The following is a 17911-nucleotide window of genomic DNA, read 5'->3' as shown; positions in this document are numbered from 1 at the left end:
TTAATGGCAAGGCTCGACATTGAGCTGGACCCATTTTTTTAAAAAAAGCTTGCTTTATATGCACTTTAGTTTGGGATTCAGTATTTGGTTCTGTATGCATCATTTCATTTTAATAGTAAGGAGGACACTGCAAAGACCCATAGTTAGTCTCATTTATATGTAATCTTTTTATCATTTCTTCCTTAAAATAAATGAGAATTTTCCAGAAGTAATACAGTTGGGGAAAGAGACTTATTTTCTCTGACAAACCAAAATTATTTTCACTAATAATGGGGCAGAGAAAGGAATATAGCCAGAAACTACAAAGATACATATTTAGATGGATTTGGATCACTTGGGAGAGGGTTTCAGTAATTTATACAACTATATGTAGAAATCACTTAGATATATGGGAAAAACTTAAGCATTTTATTTTCTTTGTTCAATCCATTTGTGTTTGGTTTTTTTCATATCTCAACCACCTGGGATGATTTCTTGGCATGAAAGTGAATACAGTACGTATATCACCCTCTGTCCTTATCTTGGGCTAGGCCACATTAAACTTTTTGACCTAACTTCAGAATAGATGCTGTACTTAAGAAACTGAATCCAGTTGACTCCAGCAATATAGTGATGATCCACAATCAACTGCTTTACTTTCACTTGGTCTTCTCTGAAAATAAATGTTTTCTACTTAAGAATAAACTGAGTTTAGTTAACTAAAGCCTTCCTCTGAAATTCCAAGTCATATGCACTATGTCTAGATAATTTCTTTTAGCAGATGGGGGGGGGGATCTAAATATTTACATCAAAAGAAGGCAGGTATATGTAAAAGTAATTATTTAATGACTGTAAGCAAGACAAAGCATAGAATTGTGCTTTCTTCTTTTTTTGCACACATACAACGAAATACTTAGCTACAATATCCCTGTACAAACATAAAACAATAGGCATATAGGATAAACACTCTCACAAATGTGTAACTTATGAGTGAAGAAAGAGCATACACACCACACTCATTTTGACCAAAGCAAAGCACAGACTGAAAGGTATTGAAGTTTCTTCAAGAGACTTGCATTTTCAAGCCTTCCCACTCAACCTCAAAAAAGCTGATCTCTTCAGAAAACTATTTTCCAGAAAGGCTTTCAGGCAGCTCATTGGAAAATATCAATGTGCCTGTTAATCTTTAACCAAGTTAGTACTGTATCATATGCATACTGTACATATGTATTAAATGTAGATAAAAAGCCTTCATCTCAATTTACTGGTTTCTTTAGACAGAATAAATGAAAAAGGTTCCTGTATACTTTATGGCGTCTTATATGCATTTTTGTGCCTTTGCTGGGAGAAAAATAACCACATATCCCTATCCTTTCCCATGTTCCTCCTTTTTCTCCAAGGCCTCCCTTGCCCTCCCCTCCCCAGCATTAAAAACTATGTTGAGTAAATGTAAAAATCCTGGGAAATAGACAAGGCCCATGAAATCCTTTCGCTATTGTCAATTGCTTCCAGGTTAGTGGAGATGGAAACTACAGTAGTTTTCCCACTTTCAAGGCAAAGGGTTTGTAGCTCCTTTAGCAGGATTCCCCCTACTCCCACTCCAAGAAGCATCTGTGATGACACTGCATGAAACAATTTTTTTTCTTCATAAATGTCATACAGTACTGCTTCCTGTTTTGTCATATAACAATATGGCATTTTTCCACACGCTCACAATGCCACAAGAGCTTATCTTGTTTTCTTGCACAATTTTTTCTTTAAACCAGCCAGTAAAATAAATGGCAATACCCGCTTTAAATCTGAACTTGGACTGCCCCTCTTCCTTCTTTTCTTCCATACAACTTTCCTCTTCCCTTCCTTTCTGGTCTTTCAATGGCTTCAGCCGTTGCAGAAAAGTCATGGGTGCAAACTACAAATCAAAATGGCTAATAAAGCAAATGCATTGATATTCACAGTGGTGTGGCTACATATATGCATTGTTTTATGCATATTCAATCTGGCATTTATGCATCTCAGCATCTCAAAGTGGAGAAGGAAAAAAAAGCACTTGCTTTCAATGAGAGTCCACAAAACAGCAGAACCACAGTTCCATAATCTGAAAGATATGTAGGAAATGAATCTGAATTTACAAAATTTGGGTTTCATTTGTGATAGCCATCCATTGACAGACACTTCTGACTCCAAATCAGGAAACAGATCAATAATTGGAAATAAAAAATAAAATACTCCAGAAATATCTGTGATTGGTGTTTTTTTTTATGTTGCTGGTCGTTAAGAAATTGGTCGCTGCAGTGGCTGTTTAATATAACAAAGTCCATCTCTTGTCCACCCATTTAATATCCAATCATTATTACTTTTATTAACTATCAGGTATAGACACTCCTGGAATTTGCAACTATAAAGCTTAATGGTGTGGCGCAATAGAGACCAAAGGGCAGAAAAAGAGCCATAACCTGTAACCTTGGCATCCAGTTTTGAGAATCAGAAAGGAGAGTTTATGCTGGTCAACCAGAAGAAGTCACAGAGCAACTGTTCACTGACACTTTTTGGGTTCTGTTGGTAAAGGAGGCATGGTGGTTACTGCTGGGAGTGCCGCAGGTTCCATTCATAGTGCTAGAGATGTGGGGGAACTGGGGGTGGGGAGACTGCACAGGAGTGCTGGGATTGAGCACACAGGAGGAAGTGGAAAGAGTGCCTCCTTCAGGGCTGCTGGCTTTTTCACTGCCAGAGTCACTTTCCAAATCCCCACTGTTGTGCAAGCCATCATGCTGCTGGCCACCAATCTTCATTCTCTTGCAAGTCGGACGCACACGGTACTTTAAAGGGAGGGGGCCATTCTGCCAAAGAAAGCCAAAAGGGAAACCCTCATCAGGTGGTTTATTTTTGTTTCCCACCCCTCTGGCCCAACTTGTCCAAAACCTGGAAGGGAAGGCCTCTCGATGTATTTACCCTTCTCCAAGTGTAAATGTATGCTATGTCCATTAGTGTGTAGTAGTCCTTCAAAGGCTCTTCTTCATACATAACATCAACCTAATAAGAGAGATGAAATTAAACTTCATTTAACGTGGCATGGAAGTGGGAAAGACTACATAACTGCAGTGTGGTATCTACTATACTACCCTAATCCAAACATCACACATTCTAGCTGAAATTCAAAAATATGTTGACTCAGTTGAGAAGAATTTTGCTTTTACATCCAAGAGCTTACAATATGATTGGGGAACACATTTTGAAATCCAGGTCTTTTATCTAAAGATGCTGCAGCTTAATTCCAGAAGCAAAAACAATTAACAAAAGCAATTCAATTTAGCAATCTTTAACATGAAAAAGATTTCAAACATTTTGCCCAGTCTAAAACAAGCATTTATTAGTGTTTTCAGGGATAGAGCAACAGAAAATCTGACAGCCCATGAAAAATAGACCTTTGATTTCCCCCTTTTCTTAAGATATATATTTTCCCTTAATAATTAGAATCCACATTTTTCCACTTAGAGAGTGGACTTTAGTATTAACACTATGACCAATTCTTTTCCAAAGAATTGAAGTTTAAATAACTCTTTTGCTAACTCTTTTGTGCACGTTCTTCCCTATCTATGTCCATAGGTCAGAAGTACCTGAAAAGCATTCGGTATGTCCATTTTGCTCCGGAGAAACTTTCTCAAGTGCATTACAGTCATTGCTGCAGGACAGCGTAAATATCTTTTATCTTTGGCCTGGGAGGGGCATTTGGTTGAGACAATAATAGACACCATTCAAAATCTGATACTAAAGTTCATTTTAATACAGTTAGATAGAAATACATGGAACTGTCGTTAAAACTAGCTGTATGAAATCTAAATGCTCACTGGTGATCCAAAATCAATGAGATAAGATGCAAAGTACATGCTTATTAGGTTTTTTTTAGGATTTAATTCTTAAAAATTAAATATACTAAGGAAGGGAAAAAATAGGAGGAAGTCCCCCAATACAAAAAGAACCCCAACTTATTTTTATCAACCTTATTTTAATTACTAAGAAGGCATATTCATTGTCTGCAGAATAACTACTTCTATACTTAAGGAAATAAAAACAAATATTAATATATTTTATTTTCTGAATAAGGAATGTAAGTGTCAAGGAACCAACAATCTACTTATCCCAAAGGTGCTTTTTCAAGAGGCAAGTGGACTTTCTAGTTTTTCTTTGAAGACATTTCGCGAAACATCTTCAAAGAAAAACCAGAAAGTCCATTTGCCTCTTGAAAAAGCACCTTTGGGACAACCATGACCTGGATGACTGAGAATCTCCATAGATGTTTAACAATCTACTTACCTCCTCTTTGGCTTTCTCTTTCTCATTGCTTCCTTTCTGTTCAACTCTAGAAAAAGGACATATACTATTATAATGTACTATTATAAAGATTGTACTGACAAAGTAAGATACTACTTTTACAACTTACCTATTTTGGTCAAAGAACTCAATAGACAAGCTTATTAACTCATCATCTGTTATAATCCTTTTGTCTTCATCTGCAACTTCTCCTCTTTCTTCATTAGAGCCATTGGCAGCTGCACATAAATTTTCACAGCAAGTTATATTTTAAAATTCAAATCAGAAAGAGTAAAAAAACTTTGCTTTGCATGATCACTGAAATAGTATATAAAATGTTTTACAACCTTAGCTTCTGCATTAAAAGGCAATTCTATATAAAATCATAAACTGAGGCTTTTTTTTTTACCATCAGCAGATGGATGAGCGGCATAAAAATCTCTTCTTCTTTTCATTTCATCTAAGAGAAAGCATGTTTTTGTTACTCCTCTCTTCAAGTTCAACACTTTTTATTACTGTTCAATCTAATTGTTTACTTACTTTTGAAAAGACCTGGTACTAACTTGTACACAATGTCTTGGAGAGTTTTATCAGACCTGAAATATAAAATCCAAGACACTCAATTTAAAATGATGTTAATATTCACAACTTTCCAGATCCAAAAGTAGCTTGGTTGAGAATTTTTAACCAAAGCTTTAACCAGTTTTAAATTGTTTTATATAATTTTAGATCTATGCTATTAAGGTATCTGTATTTTTGTTTTGCTTTGGTAGAAAGATATCTGATTAGACTGACACCATTGTATTAATGTAGGTACTTAATAAAGAGAAGTAACCATAAAAAAGCCAATGAAATGCAACTCAATAAGGAAGATTTTTGAAAAGCATTTAACTTTTGCATTTCTTTATCAATATATTTATAAAGAGCAATACCAAAAAATACAGGAAATTAATATGTACACTTACATGAGAATAAAACAATTTTAATTACAATTTGGACAGGGTAAGAAAGAAAAGAAGAAAGATAAAAGGAACAAATGGGCTTCTGATGTAGAAAAAGAAGAAAAATGACTGACTGAAATGTAAGACAGATGCTTATGGAAACAATACAATTATGTGTCCTGAACTAACATCTTTTTTCAGATTTGTGTTGGCAATGAGGTTGCACCCAAAGAAATATTAAATGTGAAAAGTCACAATATAACAAAGTATTTAGTTGTCTTTTTCCTACCGTATGTTCAAAAGAGGCCTAGTTTTGTGAACTTGGACATCGCAAATGGGACAATACTTGCTGCTCTCCAAGTAGTGCACAATACAAGTCTTACAGACTACAAGGGAAAAAAATCATAGACATAGAATTGTGCAGAAATAAGATTATAAAACAGAATCAAGGCAAGGTCTTCAGCTGTTATTTCTAAACCCAGAGACCTTGCTCCAACAGGACCAAGGGACAAGGAGGGCTGGCTGGCAGCAGGCCCCTTTCCCTGATGAGAAGCAACCAAGCAGGACTTACAGGAGTGCAGGCACTCGATGATCGTGGTAGCATCAATGAAATACCCTCCGCAGATCACACACATGAGATGGGGGTTGAGCTCAGTAATTTTGATGCAGGTGGTGCGATGCATTTTGGCTCAATTAGAGGAAACTGTAAAAGACAAAGAGGAACGTTTTAAGCACCCAGGGGAAAGTGCGGAGGTGCCAGCCAACGCGATCCCTTCACTTCCCCGCGGCTAAAAGTGGCCTCCCCCTCAAAGAAAAGAAACCATCCGGTTCAGGCGAGAAAAAGGCGGTGAAGAGCCGCAGAGCCAAGAGCCTTAGCGCAAAGAAGCAGGACGTAAAGTGGGTCTCCTTCTGCCCAGTGCTCACGTAAAGTGGGTCTCCTTCTGCCCAGTGCTCACCTGCCCGTAGCCCAGCGCAGAGGTGTCAAGAGGGGATGCCTGGGGCGGGCGGAGGCGGCTTCTCGGGGCACTTATCCCAGGACAGGCCTCCCTTCCCCCATAGCACTGCCGGAAAATCGCAGATCGGGGCTGCGGAGAGGAGAACGGGGCAAGCGGGGGGTGGGAAGCGATCCCAGTGCAGACGCGGACGTTGTCCTGGGCATTTCCGGCGAGAAGAGGAAGGGGGTGCGGTGGCCGTGGTTGAAGCAGCGAGGGAGAGGAAGGAAAAAGCAAGCAAGGGAGGGAGGATTGGCTGGCTCGCGAGGTTGGGCCCCGCATCTCGGAACAAGGGCTAGCAGGCATTGATGAGACTGGTCAGAACAGGTGGGAGAAGAGGAGGCCGGGCCCAGGAACTGGGCTCTGCTGCTAGCGTCTCTCTGAAGACGTCTCGAAACCGAGACGTCTTCAGAACCGTTCTTCCGAGAGGGGTTGCTATAGCAACTTACACTTTTACTTGGCATCCTGCCACCACTCAGAGGCACCAGGGGGGAGGGGCCAGGCTGGGAAGGGGGGGGGCAAGGAGCAAGGGGGCGCAAGGAATAGGCGCGCTGGTTTGGAGAGACGGCGCGGAAAAGAGCCGAGTCCCTTCTGGAGCAGAGGTTGGTGCCCCAGGGGTAAGGAGCAAGCGGGGGAAAAGGAGAAGGTCGGGCTCAGGGTGCTGCTGTGGAAAAGAACCAGGGGCATGGCCAGAGGTGTGGGACCCGGTAGAAGGACCCCGGTCGGGTGCTGCTGGTGTGGCCAAAGTTCCCCTTCCGAGCAGTGCACTTGAGGGGAGGGGGACGTCAAAAGCTGGGCTGCGGTAGGAGGCCTAGAGGGCGACCAGAGCCAGCACTGGGGTTGACGCCAGGCCGAAAGCCAGAGGCTCCTCTCAGGCCTTTCGTTTTCTCTCGGGGCCTCCGCCCACGTCGGCCATGGGCAAGAAAGTACGGGATCTGAACTTGACTCTTGGATCGCTAAAGCACAGAGTTAAAAAAAAGTTGGACCCCTCGGGCTCGTGGAGACTTTAGAGGAGCAGCAGCCTTTGCAACGGACCGGGCCTGGATCCAACAGTGTCCTAAGCACACCCACGTCCGGGCCCACGTGGGCATCCCACTCTTGGCAGCCCAAGGTTGCCCGGACGTAGGTCCCGGGAGGGCTGCAAATCTACCCGCGGCTCTCGGACTACAGCTGGGAAGAGAAGAGAGCAGAGCAAGTATCCAAGGAAATCCTCACCCGAGGCACCTCGCTCCCGCCCAGCAAGGAAAAAATTACGGCGGGAGGTTACGCTCAGCCTCAGTCGCGAAGCACATTGTTAAATTCTGAACACACCGCAGTCGAGGCAGTGTTGATCCTAGGGAGGCCACTGTACCTCAGATAGCCGGTTGTGAGTCTCTCCTTGTGAAGTGGAGCCATGGGAGGCAGATGGGCCTGCTGATTGCGTACCTGGCTCCTTGCTGCGTGGCAGCGGCCCTGCCCGAGCTCAACGTTATAGCCGGGGTGGCGGTTGATACCCCCAGGCTTTTAGTCATGGGGGATTACAACCTGCCGTCCATCGGTGAAACGTCTGAGGTGGCTTGGGAGTTCATGGCTTCCATGACAGCCATGGACCTGACCCAGTTAATTCAGGGCCCCACTCACACAGGAGGAAACACGCTGGACTTGGTTTTCATCTCTGGTCAGTGGTTGAATGGCCTAGATACAGGGGATATAGTCATTGAACCCTTGTTATGGTCAGACCATTCCCTCCTTAGACTTGACTTTCCGACGGCTACACACCACCGCAGAGAGGCGGAACCGATTAGATCAGCGGTTCTCAACCTGGGGGTCGCGACCCCTTTGTGGGTCGAACGGCCATTTCACAGGGGTCGCCAAAGCCCTCTCTCGCCCCCCCCCCACGCCTTCACTCACCCTCACTCTCTGCTCTGTTGGATCGCGGGCCGTTCGCTTACCCCGCCCACTCCCAATCTATTGCTGCCTCCTGAGTCCCAGCTGATGGCTAGAGGAAAAAAAACTGTTTCAATTCTTGCCGCGGGGCTTCAAAGGGCCGCCCTATAGCCAGTGGTGGGATTCTGCCGGTTCTAGGGGGTTCAGCCGAACCGTTTGTTAAATTGCTGGCTTGCCCCGCCCCTCCGCACCACTATTTATTGCCAATAAATAGTGGTGGGCGAGGGGCAGGCGAGCCAGCAATTTAACAAATGGTTCGGTGTTTTTTTGTAATTTTATTGGCCCGCGGAGCTTCAGCATAGGCTAATTAGCCCTTGATTAGATCGGCTCCCGACTCTCAGCTGATTTGCTCAGGGCTCTGCTGCTTGCTGGAGCAATTTTTTTCCCCCAGCTATGCTGAAAAACGAAACTGAAAGTAAAGCAGGCTGTTGGCTTTGTTGTTGCTGCAATGTTGGAAAATTAGGCAGGCAGATTTCTTTTCTTTTTCCTCACCAAAAAAGGTAGGTGCAAACAATGGGAAATTTAGGGAAAAAGAGGAGAGTTCAAGATTTTAAAACACAAAAGAAAAAAAGCTCTATTTAACTAGGGAATTGTAATAATTGAGATACTATTAATTGTATATTGTGTTGAAAGCAGAAATGGTTAAGTTGTGGTTTGGAGGAATATATGGGGGAAATTATTTGGTTTATTATTATTGGTAAATATAATTAATTGATTTGTAAGAAATTGTATGGCATGGAAATAATTGGAATATTCATGTTCATATTGATTAATATACAAAAAAGGTAGTTATATAACTGATTTATATTAAAATGTTGAATTTATATTAAACAACTGTAATATTACATAATTAACCAATGTGAGGATGGATATAAAAATAGATGACAATGGGAAGGGGTATAATATAGAATAGAAGGGAAAAATTGAATTTGATTAAGATTAGAGATGAGGATGAAGGGTAATATTGGTTTTTTTACAAAAATAGATGAGGAATAAATATGGCAAAAAGGAAATATAGAAATTGTAAATTTAATTGAAATGACTAAACACTGTTTAAATTTGTGAACCGGCCAAATACTCTGTTCAAAGAAAATACATTGTATGTTTGTATGTGTGTTTCTAATTATTGTTATTTATTCATATTTGTTTTCTTTTTTTCTTTAAAGTTTAACAATTCATTCTTTATCTTAATATCTTTATATTTGTTTGGGGTTGGCTTTCTTCCCTTTCATCTTTTTTATTGTACAGCAATCTTTCTCCTCAAACCTACCACCTCTCTCTTTTCTTTCCTTCTTACTTTCTCTTCCTCCCCCTCTTCTTCTCCTCCCTACTTCCTCTCTCCTCCTCCTCTCTTCCTCCCTCTCTTACCCTCACTCCTACTCTAATTTCCCTTCCCTTCCTTCATCCCTCTCTATTGCTGTATCCTTTGATGCATATGGACTACTCAGAGGGCTGAAAAAGTTATTTTTGACTGGTCCTCGCACTTTTGACCAGTCCTCGAACTTATGACTGTCCTCACATTTTATGTTTTTGCCCTATCTTGTTACCATGGTGAAGAGAAGCAGTTGTGAAATAAGTGACACGGTTGTTAAGAATGCTACAATGGGCATAAATGATGACCAGTCATAAGTGGGAAGACTGGTCAAAAGTGCGAGGACCTGTCAAAAATCACTTTTTTTCAGCCCTCTGGGTAGTCCTTTTGTGCATATGGACTACTCAGAGGGCTGAAAAAGTTATTTTTGACTGGTCCTTACACTTTTGACCAGATCTCGAATTTACGACTATCCTCACATTTTACCTTTTTTGCCCTATCTTATCACCATGGTGAAAAGAAGCAGTTGTGAAATGAGTGACATGGTTGTTAAGAATGCTGCACGGGCATAAATGTGAGGATGGTCATAAGTGTGAGGACCAGTCAAAAGTGTGAGGACCTGTCAGAAATGACTTTTTTCAGCCCTCTGAGTAGTGCCTATACACATAGCCATGGCCACCCGGTCACATGACCAGCTAGCCACGCCCACCCAGTCACATGACCTCCAAGCCACGCCCACAAAATAAGCCACACCCACAGAACCGGTAGTAAAAAATTTTAGAACCCACCCCTGGTTGGGGGTAACCACAACATGAGGAACTGTATTAAAGGGTTGCGGCATTAGGAAGGTTGAGAACCACTGGATTAGATGGTTCCGCCCCAGGCGCCTGATGGATCCTGATAGGTTCCAAATGGAGCTTGGGCCATTTCCTGAGACTCTGGCTCACGACTTGAGGGAAGACCTGGTGGCCGCCTGGGATAGGGCGGCTGCTGGTGCTTTAGATCTGGTCGTGCCTTTGTGGCCTCTGACCCGGCGCCGAATCTGCCCAGCTCCTTGGTTCTCCCGAGGAGCTGAGGGAGATGAAGCACCAGAAAAGTCGCCTAGAGAGTAGTTGGAGGGCTAGTCGTTCCGAATCTGACTGTACACTAGTGAGGTCTTATATCAAGACCTACTTAGTGGCGATAAAAGCGGCGAAGTGTAACTACTTTTCTGCTCTTATCGCGTCGGCAGATAATCGCCCAGCCGCCTTGTTTAGGGTGACCCGCTCCCTTCTCCATCTGGGAGCGCAGGAAGACCCCTTGCAAGGGAGTGCTGAGGATTTTGCGCATTATCTGCACGATAAAGTTGCTCAAATTCGGGAAGGCTTGGACTCTGACTGGGTGGGTTCAGGCGGGTTGTCCGAGGTGTGTCTTGAGAATGTTATCTGGGATGAGTTCGACCCTGTGACCCCCGAGGACGTGGACAGGATGCTGGGGAGGTTGAACGCAACCACGTTTATTGGACCCGTGTCCCTCCTGGTTGGTGCTGGCTACCCGGGAGGTTACACGAGGCTGGCTCCAGAGGATTATAAACGCTTCCTTGAGTGAGGGTTTCTTGCCTCCCACCTTGAAAGAGGCGGTGGTGAGGCCCCTCCTCAAGAAGCCCTCTTTGGACCCAGCTGTTTTGGCAAACTATCGTCCAGTTTCCAACCTTCGCTTTTTGGCAAAGGTTGTTGAGAGTGTGGTGGCACAACAGCTCCCTCAGTACCTGGATGAAACCGTCTATCTAGATCCGTTCCAGTCCGGCTTCAGGCCCGGGTACAGCACGGAAACGGCATTGGTCGCGTTGGTTGATGATCTCTAGAGGGCTCGGGACAGGGGTTGCTCCTCTGTTCTGGTCCTATTAGACCTCTCAGCGGCTTTTGATACCATCGACCATGGTATCATGCTGCACCGGCTAGAGGGGTTGGGAGTGGGAGGCACTGTTTTACGGTGGTTCTCCTCCTATATCTCCGACCGGTCGCAGTCCGTGTTGGCTGGGGGGCAGAGGTCGACCTCAAGGCACCTGGTTTGTGGGGTGCCGCAAGGATTGGTCCTCTCGCCTCTCCTGTTCAACATTTATGTGAAGCCGCTGGGTGAGATCATCTGTGGTTTTGGGGTGCAGTGCCATCTGTACGCTGACGACACCCAACTGTACATCTCCACCCCAGACCACCCCAACGATGCCCTTGAAGTGATGTCCCGGTGCCTGGAGGCCGTGCGGATCTGGATCGGGAGGAACAGGCTCCGACTCAACCCCTCCAAGACTGAGTGGCTGTGGTTGCCGGCATCCCGATATAGCCAGCTGGTGCCATCGCTGGCTATTGGGGGCGAGACATTGGCCCCCACGGAGAGGGCGCGTAACTTGGGTGTCCTCCTGGATGCACGGCTGTCTTTAGAAGAGCATATGACAGCCGTGGCCAGGGGGGCTTTCTATCAGGTTCGCCTGATACGCCAGTTGCGCCCCTTTCTGGATCGGGACTCCTTATGCACGGTCACTCATGCCCTCGTCACTTCCCGTCTAGACTACTGCAATGCTCTCTACATGGGGCTCCCCTTGAGGAGCACCCGGAGGCTCCAGCTGGTGCAGAATGCAGACGCGCGGGTACTTATGGGGGTGACATGGCGCTCCCACGTAACACCTCCTGCGCGAGCTGCATTGGCTTCCAGTGGTCTTCCGGGTGCGCTTCAAGGTATTGGTTCTCATCTTCAAAGCGCCCCATGTCTTAGGGCCCAGTTATTTACGACACCACCTTCTGCCACCGATAACCTCCCACCGGCCAATACGCTCCCACAGAGAGGGTCTCCTCAGGGTGCCGTCGGTCAGGCAATGTCGGCTGGTGAACCCCAGGGGAAGAGCCTTCTCTGTGGGGGCACCTGCCCTCTGGAATGAGTTACCCCCAGGGATACGACTGATCCTGGACCGCCAGACCTGTTCACCGCCCCGAGTCCTTCGGGAGAGGGGCGGTATAAAAATTTAATAAATGAAAATGAAATGAAATGAAAATGCGCTGCCGCTTCGGAGAGAGTCCTGAATTCCTGCCCAGTGTTCCCAAAGGGGTGGGTGGGAGACGCGGCGGGGAGTATAAATGGGATTCCTCAAAACAAAGCCAACTACCAAACTTCACTTGTTCTACGACGTGCCTCTTCTCCGGGTGGAAAAAGAGAAGGAAAGAAAAAACACAAGGAAAGATGCCACTGCTGCATGGAGGGAATTGCTATTTTTATCATCCTTTGGGTGGAAAAGCAAAAGATATACAAGTCTGGAGCAGAAGGGGAAGGAGAGATTCGATAACCTTGGCCTTAGAGCTGGGTGTTGGCAAGGAAAACAGGAGCCCCCACGCCTAGCCTCGCCCACTGGTTCCAGAGCGTTCAGGATATGAACAAAGGATATACTTCTCCTTCCCAACCTTTAGTAGATAATTGGAATCCCTCTCACCACCACCACCACCATGAAAAAACACGTCTATTTTGTTCAAACTAAGATGCAGTCAATCCAGGACGCCTAAGCCAAAAAGTAGAATAAGGGGTTGAGCAATTCGGTGGACTTAAATTCTTCGCCAAGCAGTGTGGCACAGAGGAGGTTACTCAGAAGTGTTACTAACACGTTTCGATTCATGGAAACAGAGCCTCTGCCTAAGTGGCTCAAATCAAGCGTGAAGCTTGGTTGGTTGAAGCTTGTTATTACCCAGGTTACCCCCTCCTCCAGGATCCCGTCTGAGATATCGCTGAAATCTTGTATCTTAAACAACCCTGAATTTAAGCTACACACCAGGGAAGGGTGACAGCAACTCCCATGCACATATTTATAAACACAAGTGAAAAAGGAATAGATGTACAGATTAGGAAATTAACAAAGAAAGAGGATAAAGGAACTAGAAATTAGTAAAAAGTATAAATACAAAGAAATGAAGAACATGCAGTATTATAGTATGATGTGATAAAAAATGTAAAATGTTAGAGTAATAACTATATACTGTATATAAATGAACGCATTAGTATATATAAGGGAACCACATGTAATTACATAGATATAGGGGGAAAATGTATTTATACCGGATATATACTGATATTGAAGTGTTGCAAAGATGACGAAAATTGTGATGTAAAATGGAAAAAACTGCTTAATAAAAAAATTTTTTAAAAAAGAAAGAAAATCTCATTACTCAAAGCACTAACTCGACCTGGGATGAAGTTGGGACTGTTATTCCCTCTCCAAAGTCCCCCATCTTCATACTAATGTACTTTCCTGTAGCCAAGACACACTGACCTTTAACACCGGATATTGTATTTTATTTTCAGCCCCCCTCCCAGACATGTATTCCACTGGGAAAACAAGGAGTGAAAAAAGTTGTTATGCCAGCCAGCTGAAGCTTGGAGGCCTAACATGGGTTACCTCAAATTTATGGGTAGTTGGGTGGATGGACGCTTTAGATTAGAAATTAACAGGCACTAGATCCCCTGAGGTGTCATTTCAGCAAGGGTACCTAAAATAACTAGGTTTGCAGGGTCAGATGTGCAACCTGGTCATATATGCCTTGATTAGATGCTCCAGTTTTAAATTTCTCCCCAAACCATGAGAGACTCCCTCAAAAAGTGTGGATAGAGTCCCATTAAACAAAAAAAAAAAATTGGGTATGTTTTGTATCATCAACCCACATTCTCTCCAGCTAAACTCCTGCATCCAGTGAATGGACCTCCTGGAACAACCAACAGGTGGCTTCCTGCAAAGACAGGTGGCCGTTCCTTTCCAGCTATTAAATATTGAATACATTGGGTGGGGGTGCTTCGCACCAACCAACTATAGTACTAACAAATGGGTTCTAGTTTACAGTGAACAGGGCAGAAAAATACAGAACTACACAAATCAGTCTTACACTTCAGAGTTATATTTTTGGAATGCCAAGAAGGACCAGTTGAAACAGAGAAGTCCTAAAGTATTGGGAGAATAACAAAAACGCAAGTGGGAAAGGAAGCTGGTTAATTTTCCATTTGGGGAGAAAGGTTATTTGCAGGGAGATAAGATTGGATCAGATACCCCTGATTTACTTCCCGCCAGGCATTAAGACAACAAAACAAGCTGAGCTGTAGTGGGGTCTACACTGTCAAGGCCGAAAGATTTTTCATGAACCAAGTTTCCTACCCAAGCACCCCAAGAGTCAGGAGCAAAGCCATCACATCTCGGCTAGTAACAAGATGCTTCAGTTAACCTTCCCTCATCCAATTTGGAACGGTGTGGGGAAGAGGCGAAATCCCAGCTAAATGATAGAAAGCTGCAGTCGAACTGCCTGCATGTCCTATTACAACGCAGTTCCTCCAATTCTTCATGTTTACTTATTTAAGAATCAGACACGCGGTAACTTCTCTCCTCAAAGGTACATTTCCAGCGTCAAACTCCGCTCTCCTATCCTCCAAAGCCGGGAGAAACTTCAGCATTTTAAGCACAAATGCGAAAGGACACGCTAAAAGAGAACCGCCATCGCCATCTTACCAAGCCATTTCACACCACACAAGTTGGCCGAACTTAAGTTAATAACATTTCTCCGGGGGTCCCCATAGGCTCGGCGAACCCTCTAGCAAGATCGCAACCCCCCGCAGAACTCACCCCTATAAAATGGGAGCGTTCGGTGGCTTTTGAACCCCCGGACGACCCGTTTGTTTCGTAAGCGATCGCCTTCCCGTGACCCAGGCAGCTCACGATTGCACGAAGTGTCCCTCTTCAATCGAAATCTGCCTATAAACAAAGACGGCTAGTCTCAGCCGAAAATACAAATATCCTGCTCCGGGGCCGTGCATCCAGGAGGGGCTCTACGACCGAGGGCAGGGGGAAAAGGAACGAAAATTTGCAAAAGTTGGTTGTGGAACTAAGGTAAAGCAAGTGCCTGGGCTGCTACTGTTGCAGCCGCCGGTCTCTGGGCGCGCGCGCTAGGAGCAAAATGTGCTTGTGGCTGAAGCCGAGACTGTCGGCACTTTCCCCATATGGACAGTTCGGGGACACCGAAGCTTTTCCTCGCAGCCTTCCAACCCTCCGCGAAATCCCCATCGTCCTTCGGCCTCAACTAGACATCGCGCCCCTGCACACCTACCCGCGAATGAAAGTTAAAAGTCGTTCAGCAGAAAATGAATGTGAGGCAAGCGGCCATCTTGAAACGAACTATAGGGGCTGTCAGTTGCAATCAGCGTATTGCTGCCGCCACCGCGCCGAATTCCTTTTAGTTCTCCAAACAGTCGGCCGACTCTCCTTCGGGCTCACTCCAAGTCTGATTGCCTTTCCCCTCCTCTTCCTTTCGGTGTCTCCTTTTCTCTCTTCTTTCTCTTTCCCAACCTCGCTCGCTCTTTAAAATACTTAGCTCCAGTGTTGGGCTCCTAAAACCTTCCCAGCCCGTTTGGAATGCCACTCTTCCTCTTCCACCAGCCCATTGTCTTTCCGTGTCCCAAGCTCTCCTTCCGGCTATGTCTATCGGCTCCCCCAGCCCCGGTCTTGCTTTTTCCCTCTCCTGCCTTCGAGAGAGCTCTTTCTTTCCCCAATTTCCTCTCTGTAAAAATAATTGCAAATATTTGCAATAGATCAGAGTTGCTGTTGTGGAAGGAGCAAGCGGGGAGGTAGTGGAGAGACGTGTGGTGCTGGAGATGGAGGGAGCGGAGCAGTGAAGGCGCACAGGGGAAACTGACGCCGTCCCCCAAATGGCTCAGAGTTCGCCCGCCCCGCCAGCATCACGTGGGACTTTCTCATTTCTTAAGGGTGGCCTGGGAATTGGCGTGTGTGTAGTCAGAGGCGTCAGCCTCCCTGTGACTTAATCCCGCGACTCAGACGCCCCCCTCCGTCCTCGTGCGCTGCCCTCCCCTTTCCTCCGCCTGCTCTTCCGCTTCTCCCCTTCAGTTGCACGCTCACACTTCGCTAGTTCTTTAATCAGCGGCACCTCCCGCTCTTCTTCCCCGCTCGCGCACTCACTCACGCGCTTACAATACCGTATTCCCTTCCTTGTCCCTTCCACCTTTCACACCTACCCCGCTCTGCACACGGCTCCCATTCCTCTCCCGATTTTACACGCCGCGTCACCTCAAGCGAGCAATCCCTTTTTCGCTTAAGGACTCACAAAGCTCTCCCTGTGTCCCCGCTCCTTGCCTTTTATTGGCTAAAATCTACCCTTTCACACAAAAACGCTACCCACCCCCTTTTCAAGGCGCAATAAACTGACGGAAACTGCAGACAGACCTTTGGCTTCAGTCTCTCCACTCCGAGCCTCTGGTACTGAAGCTTCTCTGCTCCTTTCTCTTACTGCCTGCCTCCCCTGCGTGCCACACACACTCAGAAAGGTTGCCCACCATTTTAGCAGTGTTGTGCATCACCCTAGTTTCCACCTCAGCATTTCTCCCCAGACCTCCTTTGCCCCCAGACCTATGGTTGGCTTCCGCCCTAGGACTCTAGGATTCTTCTCCCACAACACCGACCTAGATCTAACATTCTTCCTTCACGTCCTCCTGGGCACCTCAGTGTTAGGATACCTCAGAAATCTTAGAAAAGCGGTCCAAATGGTACTATGAAAGTTGAGGCTGGAAATGGCAGCTGAAACCATCAGCCCCGAGCATCATCTCGGCACTTCTACCTTCACTCCTTTCCGTTAGAGCGGATTTTCCCGCCTTGGCATCCGACCCGCTGCTTCCCAGGCATGCGCGACTTCAGCCCCAGCGTAGATCCCACTGCCTTCTGGCCCGGCTCAGCACGTCCTTTACTTAGGCCAAGATGTCCCAGACCTTCCCCCCCCTCCCCCCCACTGAATCACAGTTCTCTCATGTGAAGGGGATTTGCGCTGCTCTGGCAAAACTAAACAATCCCTTCCCCATATAATTATCTTCTGGTGCTGCCCCCCTCACCTACCCCCAAAGTCCGAGCCCATTCTCGTCTTCACTTAGGTACCTATTTCACCTTCCCTCACATGTTGCACATCACCTACTTTTACTTCCCCTCCCCCATTGTTTGCCCTTTCTCAAAATGCCCCGATGACTGTTCCAGGTTTTTCACCCCAATAAGGAACTGAATGACTACAGACCAGTTGCTCTAACATCTGTAGTCATGAAAACCTTTGAAAGGCTAGTGCTGTCCCACTTGAAAACCATCACGGATCCTCTGTTAGACCCCTTGCAATTTGCATACCAAGCAAATAGATCAACAGATGATGCTGTTAATATGGCTCTGCGCTACATCCTACAACATCTTGAATCTCCAAAGACCTATGCAAGGGTCCTCTTTGTAGACTTTAGTTCAGCATTCAATACCATCATTCCAGACACTCTTCTAACTAAGCTAAACCAGCTACAGGTACCTGAACACACTTGTAAGTGGATCATAAGCTTCCTAACAAACAGGAAGCAGCAGGTGAAGCTAAGCAGAATCACATCAGATACCTGTACAATTAGCACAGCCCCCCCCCCAA

The 17911-nt window shown here is 45.4% G+C and overlaps 1 protein-coding gene across 2 annotated transcripts; it reads right to left on the bottom strand.

Moving 5' to 3' along the window:
• Window positions 1–833: 833 nt before the first annotated feature.
• On the bottom strand, window positions 834–16463 carry BMI1 (BMI1 proto-oncogene, polycomb ring finger). 2 transcript variants are annotated; one of them, XM_070944447.1, is made up of 10 exons: window positions 16446–16463; window positions 5800–5931; window positions 5518–5614; window positions 4828–4883; window positions 4697–4747; window positions 4418–4526; window positions 4291–4336; window positions 3594–3692; window positions 2929–3009; window positions 834–2816 (listed from the first exon to the last, which is right to left on the bottom strand). In XM_070944447.1, exons 2-10 carry the CDS (start codon window positions 5909–5911, stop codon window positions 2484–2486), a joined length of 984 nt encoding a protein of 327 aa, XP_070800548.1. In that variant the 5' UTR covers window positions 5912–5931; window positions 16446–16463; the 3' UTR covers window positions 834–2483. The 2 variants fall into 2 exon arrangements, with proteins under 2 accessions (XP_070800548.1, XP_070800547.1); XM_070944446.1 differs by lacking the exon at window positions 16446–16463 and adding an exon at window positions 15563–16104.
• Window positions 16464–17911: the final 1448 nt, after the last annotated feature.

Source organism: Pituophis catenifer, unplaced genomic scaffold (genome assembly GCF_029215685.1).
Source record: "Pituophis catenifer annectens isolate HBS135680 unplaced genomic scaffold, rPitCat1.0.hap2 SCAF_5, whole genome shotgun sequence".
NCBI classification, from domain to species: Eukaryota; Metazoa; Chordata; class Lepidosauria; order Squamata; family Colubridae; genus Pituophis; species Pituophis catenifer.
This window is presented reverse-complemented; position numbering and strand designations above follow the sequence as displayed.

Coding starts and splice junctions, on each gene's coding strand:
- BMI1 (XM_070944447.1), bottom strand. CDS start 5,911: ATGCATCGCACCACCTGCATCAAAATTACTGAGCTCAACCCCCATCTC. Junction 4,884..5,517: donor AGGCCTCTTTTGAACATACG/GTAGGAAAAAGA, acceptor TTTATATTTCAG/GTCTGATAAAACTCTCCAAG. Junction 2,817..2,928: donor ACATTTACACTTGGAGAAGG/GTAAATACATCG, acceptor TTTCTTTGGCAG/AATGGCCCCCTCCCTTTAAA.